Source organism: Podarcis melisellensis (genome assembly GCF_964234715.1).
Source record: "Podarcis melisellensis genome assembly, chromosome: 3".
NCBI lineage: Eukaryota > Metazoa > Chordata > Lepidosauria > Squamata > Lacertidae > Podarcis > Podarcis melisellensis.
Genome location: NC_138530.1, coordinates 34,110,382 through 34,122,835, shown reverse-complemented (window position 1 = coordinate 34,122,835; position 12,454 = coordinate 34,110,382). Strand labels below are relative to the sequence as shown.

Below are 12,454 nucleotides of genomic sequence, written 5' to 3'. Positions count from 1 at the left end.
AGCTGAAAAAAAGTAACTCAAAGAAGGAGCAGTTCCTGGTTTCGATTAAGGTTTTGAAAGGAAATTTCAAATGTTCTTTCTGCTTTTGTGTGTTTTCACTAAAGTACCCCAGCGGAAGTGAGAATCTCTGCTTATGGGGACCAAAAGGGTGGAAACATAGCACAAAAAAAGAGGGCAAAGAAAGAGGGCACACCTTTGCATAAACTGTCCAGATGCTGTCCACACGCTAACTTTTGAGGAGCACCTTCAAGGCTCCTGCTCTCCCTTCTTGTGGTCCAGGACTGCCAGAGGACTAATTTAGGATCGGGGCTCCCTTGCTGTTAGAAATGAGTCATCAGGCACTTTCACAGATGACTCATTTTTCCTTGGTCCTGTTTTCCCAGTCCAGTTGTAAACAAAGACAATATAGTCTTAAAGTGCCCCCCTGGGTCTCAGGAAATCCAAATTCCATTTTAGCCAATGATTTACCAGGTTTGATTGGGCAAGTTGTTTCCCTTTCTGGGACTGCAGTTCTCTCTTGGTAAAATGGGAATAGCCACTTCTTACTGTACATACCTGTTTTTAAGGATGAGTCTACAGATATATTCAGGCATCCAATATATGCCCCGTGTCATTTTACCTTGTCCCCTCTTTCCTAGGAAATTACCAGACCAAGTAAAGCACCTTGTGAAATTAATGAAAAATGACTCGGTAGGTTGACAACATTCAAGAAACTTGCTTACTTGTTACATTATACGAAGGGTCGCCGATAATTGCTTCATGTCGGTTGGCAACCATGCATTATATACCTGTGTGAATAAGCCAGCAATGGTAACACGTGCATTCTTTTTTCTTTGCTTAGAGAATCAATTTTGACACAGACTGGAAGGTCATAACTGTATTCATTGGAGTCCATGATCTGTGCAACTATTGCAAAGACATGGTGAGTTATGGGGATGTTCTCAAAGCTCTGAGATGTTGGATGAAAGCCAGAATGGTGGTTTGCAGGGAATCAGTAAAGGCTTTGCTTTGTGATGGTAAAAGATGAAAACTCATGGCTTGGAGACCCTAATGCAGCCTAGATGGCTTGGGTGGAGGCTCTAGCTATTATGAGCACCAGAGCAAAGGTAGTTGTGCTGCCTAAAGGATCATTCTGGGTTAAAAAATAGCTTTATGTAGAAGCTGGAAGGAGATTGACTCTCTTACCTGCTCTGGCCACAGTTTGTAGTGTTTTCTAAAGACACAAGTTGATAAACTCCACACTTCCGTGTGGTTCATTTTGGCTGCTTAATATTACAAAAGCCCTTTACTAGCCACACATAAAAAAATTCTGAACAGCCTTAGCGGCCCACAACCTGAGTGTCAGAACTATTAGACCAAGGAAATTCAAATTTTAGGGAGTCCCAAGGGCTTTTTTGAAGTTGAAGATGTAGCTTCAGGTATCAAATCAACTCTTAGGATGCTGGTTTTGGTTAAAGATGGTTATGAAAAGAGGGTGGTCTGCCTCGCTTCCCCAACAACAAGATGTTCCAAATGTGACCTTCCTGTAGGGTTTGTTTCTTTGAGATGAAAGAAAGCGTTGGAGACTTAATGGTGCATTTGCTATACAAACAGATCATGTTGGAAATTTGTAGACCACAGAACATCCATTTCATTCTCTACTTTCTGACTCCTTCGCTGTCTTAAGAATATTCAGTATGTTATTTCTATCCCTCTCCCAAGAGCTGAAGGATGTGACGTATCACAGGCAGGGAAACATCTAGTCATCAGGGGTCCAAGATTGTGCAGATGTCATATTATGCAAAAACAGTATAATTATTGTCCTGTCCACAATGATCGAGACAGCCAGATTCAGAGCATCTTGTATTTTGTGTTTTTTATCTTGTATTTTTATGTTGTGAACCACCCTGAGATCTATGAATGAAGAGTGGTATACACATTTAATTAATTAATTAATTTTTGGGGAAAGGTTTTATTTGTTCATTGTAACTCTTAATTGGGATGCACAAATTCACTAGCATCATTTTTATTTTTTTTTAGCTACATCATGAATTCCATGTTATGTTTCCTAGTAAGGAGTGACTTGCATGATTAATCTCTCATGTCTTTATGAGCTTTGCAAAGGTCACTTTTACCTTTTTTTAGGACTAGTAACTTTCTCTTTCTGCCTCCTACATGTATCAGGATCACTATTCAGCTGTAAACTTTTCAAGCCGTGTTCAAAAAGCACTTGACCTTCTTCATTCAGAGGTAGGTGGCTGCTGCCTGGAGAGCATCTTTTCATTTTATTTTAGGATGTTGCTGCATAATCGCACAGTGGTTTTTTTTTAAAGGAGATTTTCAGAGCCATCGCTTGAAATGGTCTGAGGCTGACTACAATTTCATACTACCCACCCAACCTCAAGTGAGGTCACATTTTACCACATTCATACAATTTCTCAGTACTAAAGTGGTATTGTTTGGTTGGTGGAGAAATGCAATTCTCCCCTTCCTATACATGGACTCAAATAATGCACATACAAATCTACTATTGCTATGTAGGATTCAGTTAAATAGGGGTCATGGGATCCCTTCAAATAGCACATAGAATATGTCTAGTAATATGTGGCAAAGTCCTCCCTCTTCTCCCTGCCTAATCCGTGTTATCCCATTTTTTCTATATGAACCTAGCAGCAGAGCAAGGTGGGTGCGGCAGGTGCGGTCCGCCCCGGCTGTCACCTCCGAGATGCCAAAATTTTTGCAGGCAAATAATAATAATTTGGGGGGTGGTGACAAGAAATTTTCTGCACCTGGTACCACCTGACCTTGCTATGCCACTGCCTACCAGGACCCTGAGATAATCTTCTGAGGCCCTTCTTCATGTGTCTCCCCCTCGAGAGGTCCAGAGGGTGGCAACATGAGAACGGGCCTTCTCTGCAGTGGCTCCCCATCTGTGGAATGCTCTCCCCAGGGAAGTTCACCTGGCGTCTTCATTATACACCCTTAGGTGTCAGGCAATTACATTCCTTTTTAACCAGGCTTTTGGTTGATCTGATTTACATCCTATGCCCTTTTAACATGTGCTCTTTTGGGGGGGGTGCTATTGGGTTGTTGTTTTTATTTTTATTATGTATTCTGTGATTTTATATATGGATTTTATTCTGTGAACTGACCTGAGACCCCCAGGTATAGGGGGGTATATAAATTCAAATACCAATAATAATAATACAGTGGTGCCTCGCAAGACGAAATTAATTCGTTCCGCAAGTCTCTTCGTCTTGCGAGTTTTTCGTCTTGCGATGCACGGTTTTCCATAGGAATGCATTGAAAATCAATTAATGCGTTCCTATGGAAACCGCCTTCCCCCGACCTCTTCTGGCGGGCGGCATTTTAAAATCGCCCGGGACAGCGGAGGACTTCTCCGCTGTCCGGGGCGATTTAAAAGCCCCTGGGAAGGCAGGCAGGGGGGACAAAGACTTTTGCCCCCCCCCCCCCGCCTTCAGAAGAGGTCCAGGACAGGCTTCGCGGACCTCTCCGCAAGCAGCGGGAGCGCTCCTTGCGGAGAGTTGCCAGCGCGACCAGGCTTCGCGGCCCCGCCGCCGGGCTTCGGGACATCGTTCCGATGCCGGGCGGCGGGGGGAGGCTTTCCCGCCCCGCCGCCCGGCTTCGGGGGGAGGCTTTCTCGCCCCGCCGCCCGGCATCGGGACGATGCCCCGAAGCCGGGCGGCGGGGGAAGGCATTCCTGCCCCGCCGCCCGGCTTCGGGACATCGTTCCGAAGCTGGGCGGCGGGGGGAGGCTTTCTCGCCCCGCCGCCCGGCATCGGGACGATGCCCCGAAGCCGGGCGGTGGGGGGAGGCGTTCCTGCCCCGCCGCCCGGCATCGGGACGATGCCCCGATGCCGGGCGGCGGGGGGAGGCTTCAAAAGCCGTCCGGGGGCTTTTAAATCGCCCCGGACAGTCCCGGGGCGATTTAAAAGCCCCCGGAAAGGCAGGCAGGGGGGAGCAAAGACTTTTGCCCCCCGCCCGCCTTCGGAAGAGGTCCAGGACCTCTTCCCAAGGCGGGCGGGGGGCAAAAGTCTTTGCCCCCCCTGCCTGCCTTCAAAAGCCGTCCGGGATAGCGGGAAGCGCTTCCCTGCTATCCCGGACCGCTTTTAAAATGCTGGCGGTGGGGAGCAAAGCCTTTCGCCCCCGCCGGCCTTCCTGGACCTCTTCTGAAGTCCGGAGGGGGGGAAAAGGCTTTGCTCCCCACCGCCAGCATTTTAAAAAAGGTCCCCGAGATTTCCCTATGGGCTTTCGTCTTGCGATGCAAGCCCATAGGGAAAATCGTCTAGCGAAGCGTCGCAAAAACCGAAAAACCCTTTCGTCTTGCGGGTTTTTCGTCTTGCGAGGCATTCGTCTTGCGGGGCACCACTGTAATAATAATAATAATAATAATAATAATAATAATAATAATAATAATAATGTCCTAGGTCTTCACATGATTTAGTTAGAAAATGTGTGGATATCCTGGAAAGGATAATATACACTTGGAGTGTTCTGTGCTTGATTGTGCAGGGAAGCCTTTAGCTATGGTATAAAACTCTCCAAAGGGATGTTTCAGTGACTATAGAAGGACATCCTACATGCATTATTGCAAAGCCACAAGGGAGCCATGTGCCTGAATGAGTAATATAATGTGACTGGGTAGGGGGTGGTGGACTTGTGCCACCATATCACTAATTACTGTCACCAACTGTATTCTGTAGGTGACCATGACACACTCACATTAACATTAATCACCATTATCTAATCTTCCTGGAAAGCTTCCATGTGGAGGGGTAGGGATATGGGGGAAAGTGGGTCAAACAAGATGAGCAATGAATCAGGCTTGATAGCTGCTTTGACATAGAGTTAGAAACGATGCAAGCCCTGTGTTTCACATGCTGTTGTCTCTTAGAACTTAGTGCTTCCTTTCCCACCAGGTGCCGAAAGCTTTGGTGAATCTGGTGAATGCAATGGACCCTCTTCCTCTGAGACAACTGTTTCTGGATAGCAGATTGCCCTGCCCTGCTCATTTAGCGGTGTAAGCCAACTTTCGTCTCTTCTTGTATCCATGCCATCCAAGTATATTAGGGCCATTCTGCATGGCATCCACACCACCAGGTACTTACAGCACATGGCTTCCCCCAGTGAATCCTAGGAGCTGTAGTTTACCCCTCACAAAACTGCAATTCCCAGTGTTCTTTGGGAGAAGCCATGTACAGTGGTGAATGGTAAGCAAATGATCTGCTCACTGGATGTTAGGTGAGATCCCCGTATAATGGTATGTCTAGGCATGGCTTTACTCTAGCACAGAGGAAGGGCTTGAAATGGAAGCATCTCTCGGACTGCAAATTCTTAATCGGCTAAAATGAGACAAAAGCCCATGATGGAACAAAAATAGGAAAACTTTCTGAAATGCCTTTGTGTTAGACATTTCGAGAAAGCTAATTACAAGCCAGCAGGATCTGTCATAACAAGCCATGTGTGGTAGCCTCAATATGTCATATTGTGCAGGTTGTGTTTTCCCTACCAAGTCACGATTTAGCAGATTTCCTTGGGAAACAAAACACAGATGTAGAATAAATAGATTATATTTAGTCTGTCTTCGTTCCTTAGTATCCTTAGTGTAGTGGACTGCAGTCCTCGAAAACCTTATTCTATGGTAAGTTAGTCTTTGAGGCCCTATAAGTTTCTCGGTTGCTGCCCCACCCCAATTAGAGTAGTAGTAATCACTCTGGATATCCTTGGTTTCTTGCGATGGCAAAAGTGAAACATTAAAATTGTATTTGAGTCCTTGGATCCAGTATAATCCCCTACCATCACTTCTATAATTCTGATTTCTTTTATGTTTCCAATTCTGATTTTCAGTGACTTTCTACTTTCTATATTTCCCTATCATCTATCTATCATCTATCTATCTATCTATCTATCTATCTATCTATCTATCTATCTATCTATCTATCATCTATCTATCTATCTATCTCTATCTATCTATCATCTATCTTATTTCAAATACAATCTCTAAGCAGTTTATGACATCCTAAAAATAAATAAATAAAAGGAAAACCCAAAAATACAGGAAAAATGTGTACTTTATAGCATGGATAACAATGAGATAATCTATCCTCTTAAACATCAGTATGACCTGAAACAGCCAACAGACAGTGACCATGATAACTACTCGTAGTTCCAAATTATGGCAGTCCTGCTTTATCAATATATGCTGTTTTTGTCCCGCATTCCCTTTAATTTCATATGCAGAGAGAATTGTGAGTGTGTTCTCACCATTCAAGAAGGCTCACCAGAGCTGGCGAGGATGAAGGAAGCAGTCCAAGCTTATCAGGTATATCTGCAAAGAATCAATATTGTCATTTTGCCAGTTACCTGCTGTCTTTGTATGAATGTTGTTGCATTATACCCCATAGCAACCTGCGACATGATTTAAAACTACCACACTCTAGAGACAAAAATTGGATAACTGTCTCAAGAGAACCCCACCAGCATTTCATGATTTGTTATAATCTGGACCATGTATATTATGTGTGTTGTTTCTGTGCTGTTTTTGGCACAGAAATTAGTTTCCTAACAGTACACTGGCCCACACTTTCTGCTATATCATGGTTCAACATTATACCATAGTTTAGCGTGCCTTGAACTGCGGTTTGTTTACAAACCATGGTTTGTTCTTGAGGAACTCCTTTTATTTTTATTCCACAGAGCAGTCTGCAAAGCCTAGTGGAGACTGGCAAGTATGACACCCAAGAAGATTTTACAGTAGTACTGCAGCCTTTCCTCCAAAGCATCATACTTCCTCTTCTACAGGTGTGTCTTGGCTGGATTGAATATGGATATGGATGTTGCTTACCTTATAAGAAAGCCTGCAGAGCTTTTAGGACATTCTTTGGGATCTTGAAATTTTGACGTAAGGCTGTTATGATGCAATTTGGATTGAGTCTTGGACTCTGGGGGCGGCTTGATTATTCAGCATTCATCCTGCCTTGCTCATGCAAGGATCATGTGTCTGATCCTTACTGAGCATAGTGTGTGGTCTGTGAACACTGACCTATATTGAGGTGATGAGAAGGACTTCCTGCACAGCAGCCAGCACTTCCATGTGGGTTCACAGAACACTCAGACTAGTGGTCTAGTATTCCATATTAGACTGCGTACAGAAGTTAAAATATGTAATGAGTTCTATTCCTGCACCTTTGCAGTGTTTGTGAACTGAGATTACTGGTATGAAGACCCAGTACCCTTTAGTTTAGACCTGCACCAGCATTTCTTAATTTTCTCTGGGATTGGGAACATATATATATATATACCAAAATACAAAGCACAATGCAAAGCAAAAATACGAAGAAGCTTTGTTAGCAAGGACAAAACCTGTCCTGCCATAAAAGAACCTTTCAGACTGAGATACTATGCAACTGTTTTCAAAAGTGGAATTGAAATGACCAGGGCTTATTAAAACTATAGTTGAAGGCTGAGTATTCACTGTGACTGACAGTTGCTTTATTTGTCACTCTTAAAGAAACACCAGCAAGGTTACATCAGCTTTGAAAATGTTGACTGATTTCAACATTTCACATTTTTTGCAGCAAGTTGTAATTTGTCAGTTTACATAAATTGCTCTTTTGCAGTTTATAAATGTGACCTATCGTTTTGTATTCTGTTGTGCATCCTTTTAATTCATGTTTCATAGTTCTTTCAGGCTTGAAGTAACTTTTTAAAAAGCAATTTATGCTGCAAGAAAAGTTAAGAAAAACTGTTCTGGCAACGCAAGAACTTTATTGACCTGAAAGAGCTCACATTAAATTTGATAGAATTGACACATACCGTGTAATGCCTCCACCCCCTGCTATTGACTTGAAAAGGAATATTAGTTACTAGAGAATTGAGGCAGTCTCTGATAGTTTCAGACTAGACACTAAAGAATTCAAACATTTTCACTGGATTGAATTTTCGGGATTGTCTCTTTGAACCCCCCCCCCCTCAAAAATCTAATGTTTTCAATCTTTTCAGGATGGACGTCCAGACATCTCTTTCTTTGCACCTGATTGCTTTCATCTGAGTCAAAAGTCACATTCCCAGCTTTCTCGGGCCCTCTGGAACAATATGGTAGGGCATGGGATTTGATGATTTTGCTAATGTCCTCTTATTTGTACAGTGTATATCTCCTGGGTAGCAAAGACCTTTGTATATTTTGCATATTCAGATTTTCTCCTGTTGTCTTCAGATTATGTGTTTATTTGTTTACTAGCAACCAGAATTTCTCGGGAATTCTAAGAAACTAAAAAAAATCTGTGCTACTTTGAAAACAGTGCAGTTTTGAAAGGTTTAGGCCGCCATTTTGATTCAAGATGGTATCCAATCTTATCCAGACATAGACAAAGTTCATTGAACCATCATACAAAAATTGGTTGCAATTTCTTAAGGGATGTTCAAATTCATAGTGAACAAACAACTTCTAAAAATATATATAGTAGATATAGTAACACCTATGTACATGAGGCCTTCTAAGGAGCAGGCATAACAATTATTCCCAAGGGGCTTACAGACTTGAGAGAAACAAGGAAACAACAGGAAGGTACATATGGAAACAACGGTAGGCAGGAGAAGAATATATGATTATTTCAATTACATGTGTTTTGGATAAGTTACCATAAGAGCATAGGGAAAGGGGGGGGTGACCCAAAGGCTTCCAGGAAAAGATGAGATAATCCTTGCTCTCACTGCTGTGAAATTATTGTCCTGTAGTCAGTTGCTGTGTCACTCACTTAGAATTTGAGTTAAATTTCAGTGGCAATAAAACTGAGAACCCTTGAGAAAATGAGTTTGCAAAGTGCCTCAGGGATCAAATTATGGAACAAATGCATCATAGTATTTATTAGTTTTTATTTTGAAAGACAATTATTAGGGGGGGGGGAGAAGAAACACTGTTATATAACCATTTGTTTTGTTTTGCAGCTTCAACCTTTAGGGAAGAAATCCATTTCCTTCAACTTTACAGATAATGTAACCCTGAGCTGTCCAACTCTGGTAAATAGAGCATCATCTTTCAGGGCAAAAGGTGTCAAATGTGGGTGTCAGCAATCTAACACTCAAAGGATAAGCCACTGTCTTGTGTGATCAATTATTTTTCCAACTAAGCCCTCTTTTTAGAATACAGGTGTCCCCCTACCTACGCACAACTGACTCACATGCAACTCTATGTGCATGGTGCTGGGAAATAATTAAATAATTCAGTTCAAACCAAGAAATGGCAGGAGAGAGCTGGAGAGTCTTCATGGCTCATGAGGAAGCCCTCCCCAGAGCCCAAAGAGGACATCAGTGAGGGTGGAGGAAACCTCAAAGAGACCGGAGGTACAGCAGGACTTTGTTTATGCTGCTAAGCCTCCCGGTCTAACAGCTGGTGTGTGGGGTAGCGCAGCAGCAGCAGCCATTTTCCTGCACCTCCTCTAGCCTCCTGCTGGCCCCGTTTTCCTGCACCTCCTCCAGCCGCCTGCTGGCCTCAGAGCTTCAATTCTAGTTGTTGGATATTTTTGGATGCAGTATTTTTAGTCTGGGTTGGTGAGAGAGCGGCAGAGACGGTGTTTAAATGGTGTTTAGGGGATGCTCCCCACTTTATGTGATTTCACTTACATGCACAGGGGCCCGGAACACAACCCCTGCCTAAGAGGGGGGGGATACATGTACTGAGTTTCATAGAAACTACCGCCCCACACACATATAAGCTTTCTCTGTCAGAGATTGAAGCTTTCTGTCCCAGTCTACAACACTGAGTTCATCTGTGTATCTGTATGTACATTTGTTATGGCCCAGGGGTTACTAAGCCACATAGCAGAGAAAACAAATAGAAAGCTTCACCTTTCCACAATATGCCTCCAGTTTTCTTGCTGGCCTTGCCAGTTCCTTGTGCTTCTCATCTCTCCAAGCAGAACTAGTACATTTCACTTGGCTCACTTCCATAAACTTGCAGGTTTATTTACATGGACTAGGAGTGCAAGCATATGCACATTTACTCAGAAGTCCATCCCACTTATGTGCAAAAGTTAGATTTTCAAATTTTATTATATTTTAGTTTTTATTTGAAAAATGTACAGATTGCTAACTAGCAGAATGCAACAATAAAATTTCAATTAATAGGAGAGATAGTAACAGTTTTCCAAAGTAACTGCGATACTGCCCTGATTTGATGTCCTTGTTTACCTTCAGGGTAAAGGTTTTCCATCCTTAAATTCTTAAATCCTTAAATTCTACTTTGACGCGGGTGGCGCTGTGGGTTAAACCACAGAGCCTAGGGCTTGCCAATCAGAAGGTCGGCAGTTCGAAACCCCATGACAGGGTGAGCTCCCGTTGCTCGGTCCCAGCTCCTGCCCACCTAGCAGTTCGAAAGCACGTCAAAGTGCAAGTAGACAAATAGGTACCGCTATGGCGGGAAGGTCAACAGCATTTCCGTGCGCTGCTCTGGTTCGCCAGAAGCGGCTTTGTCATGCTGGCCACATGACCCGGAAGCTGTACGCTGGCTCCCTCGGCCAATAAAGTGAGATGAGCGCCACAACCCCAGAGTCGCTCACGACTGGACCTAATGGTCAGGGGTCCCTTTACCTTATTGGTCTACTTTCTGGTCTACCCTTCTCTCTCTAATGGGTTCTCAAAGCCAAACTCTTCTTTTTCTATGTGAGAATCATGATTGCAGAACTAAATTGAATTCATATTGGCAAGCCCCACAGACCTCAACTCTAATAAATGCATCCTTCTGGTGCTGGCATAAATTCCGCAGTATTTGGAGCTTGAAATGTTCTTCCTTTCTTTTAGCACCAACCATTCCTGGGAACCTACAAAAACAGCAATGGTTCACATTCGCCTCTGGAGCCCACACAGAAGCCAAGCCAGGTGATTCCTTTCTCATTTCCTGTGCCTTATACATGTGAGCATAGTACTGAACATCTGTTGTCTACAGGATCTTTTCACACTTCACATAAGCACCCCGCAGTGACTGTTAAGGGAGGTGAGCTCTCTTTAGATGGATGCACCTGCAAGAGATAAACTTGACTTTTGAATCCTGCCTTATGGATTTAATTGTGCAAATGCAGCCAGCGCCTCTTGCAATGAGCTGTTTGAAGACCAAACAAAATGAAGATTGTAAATCTATGTGCAAATGCTAAAGGTGTGATATGAATTATAAGTAACAGTACACTAGTGGCCAAAATTGTGGAAACCTATTGGGAAAAGTGTATTGCAGAGATTTGATGGCTCATAACACCACTTTTATTTGGAGTAATACCATAAAATTATACATGCATGGAATGATAATTTAATGAAGAATGTAATGCAACAAAGTTTGTTCAATTATCTGTATTCTATCAAAAGTTATAGCCAAATAACCAGAAAAAATGAAGCACAACTTACTTAGGTTGATATACAGTAACTTTCTTTCATTTGAATGTAGCCAATGAGCATGAGTGTTTAGAGAGCCAATTAGGTGTCATCTTGCTTTGGCAATGATCCAATCAGGTCACAGTAGGATTCAGCTATTGATGTTATATATTGGAGCTGAGAGAACATCTGTCAGTGTGTTATGTGATTGCTATCGCGTTGGTGGTTGTTTTTTGTGTTCTTTCATTTAGTGAGCTTATAAAACGTAATAAAATTAAAGAAATGGCACAAAGAGTTTACTGGTTGCCCAGAAAGCGATGTAAAACTAGGACTACATGATAGCATGCTATCTCTAGTATGAATCCTGGGGATGAGGGCAATAAATGGAGGCTGCTTAGTATAGACCCCCAAAGGCTGGAAGTGGGGCTTTCTTGGGCTTCTGAACCATGACTTGAAATCCTTGCATGTTCAATATATTTTCATTTCATTTGAAAAGCTTCTAATGATGTGTTGATTGCTTTTGTCTTTAAGAGCTGGGGTAGTGATCTGTCATGCCCTGGACAGGCGACATCCAAAAAAGCCCCAACATCAGGTGAGAAATAAGGAGATACAGAAAGAACACATAATGCAGAGTTTTGCTATCTCTTTCTTTTGCATTTTTCAAAGTCTCGGGGGGGGGGTGTTACTGCGACATTACCAGGGGGGAGGGGAGGGAAACTGGTAGATAAACGTGGTCTTCTTTTTCATTTTTCATTTATTCCTAAGATTCTAGCATTTTTGTCCATTGCATTTTTCTGCACTTGCAAATTCTGCATCTGTGAAGGCTGTAGACTTGTTTTGAAATTAAAACCAGCATTCTCAGAGCTCTGAAAAGAGTATCTTATCACAGCCGTAAGTACCTTTAGGGCTGCTGTGGGTATAGATAAGGGTGGAAATGCTGTATGCAATGAATATTCTGTTCACTTCAGGGGAATTTAAGCTTCCTAACTGCTTGCAGGATTGCCCCCCAAAGAGAGAATTAAACTCAGAATATGGCAACCAAGATAATTCAGGATTTAGAAAATGCGTCCCATAAGGAATATTTGTGCCATTGCTT

At 42.8% G+C, this 12,454-nt stretch overlaps 1 protein-coding gene across 1 annotated transcript in view; it reads left to right on the top strand.

Moving 5' to 3' along the window:
• The window catches only part of PLB1 (phospholipase B1), a 106,542-nt gene that overhangs the window by 66,015 nt on the left and 28,073 nt on the right, over positions 1–12,454 (top strand). Inside the window, exons 36-45 of the mRNA XM_081904735.1 lie at positions 639–690; positions 842–922; positions 2,164–2,229; positions 4,920–5,020; positions 6,241–6,322; positions 6,697–6,801; positions 8,002–8,097; positions 8,947–9,018; positions 10,798–10,875; positions 11,890–11,950. Of these exons, the coding sequence (XP_081760861.1) occupies positions 639–690; positions 842–922; positions 2,164–2,229; positions 4,920–5,020; positions 6,241–6,322; positions 6,697–6,801; positions 8,002–8,097; positions 8,947–9,018; positions 10,798–10,875; positions 11,890–11,950 (794 nt within the window). The remainder of the gene's footprint in view (positions 1–638; positions 691–841; positions 923–2,163; positions 2,230–4,919; positions 5,021–6,240; positions 6,323–6,696; positions 6,802–8,001; positions 8,098–8,946; positions 9,019–10,797; positions 10,876–11,889; positions 11,951–12,454) is intronic.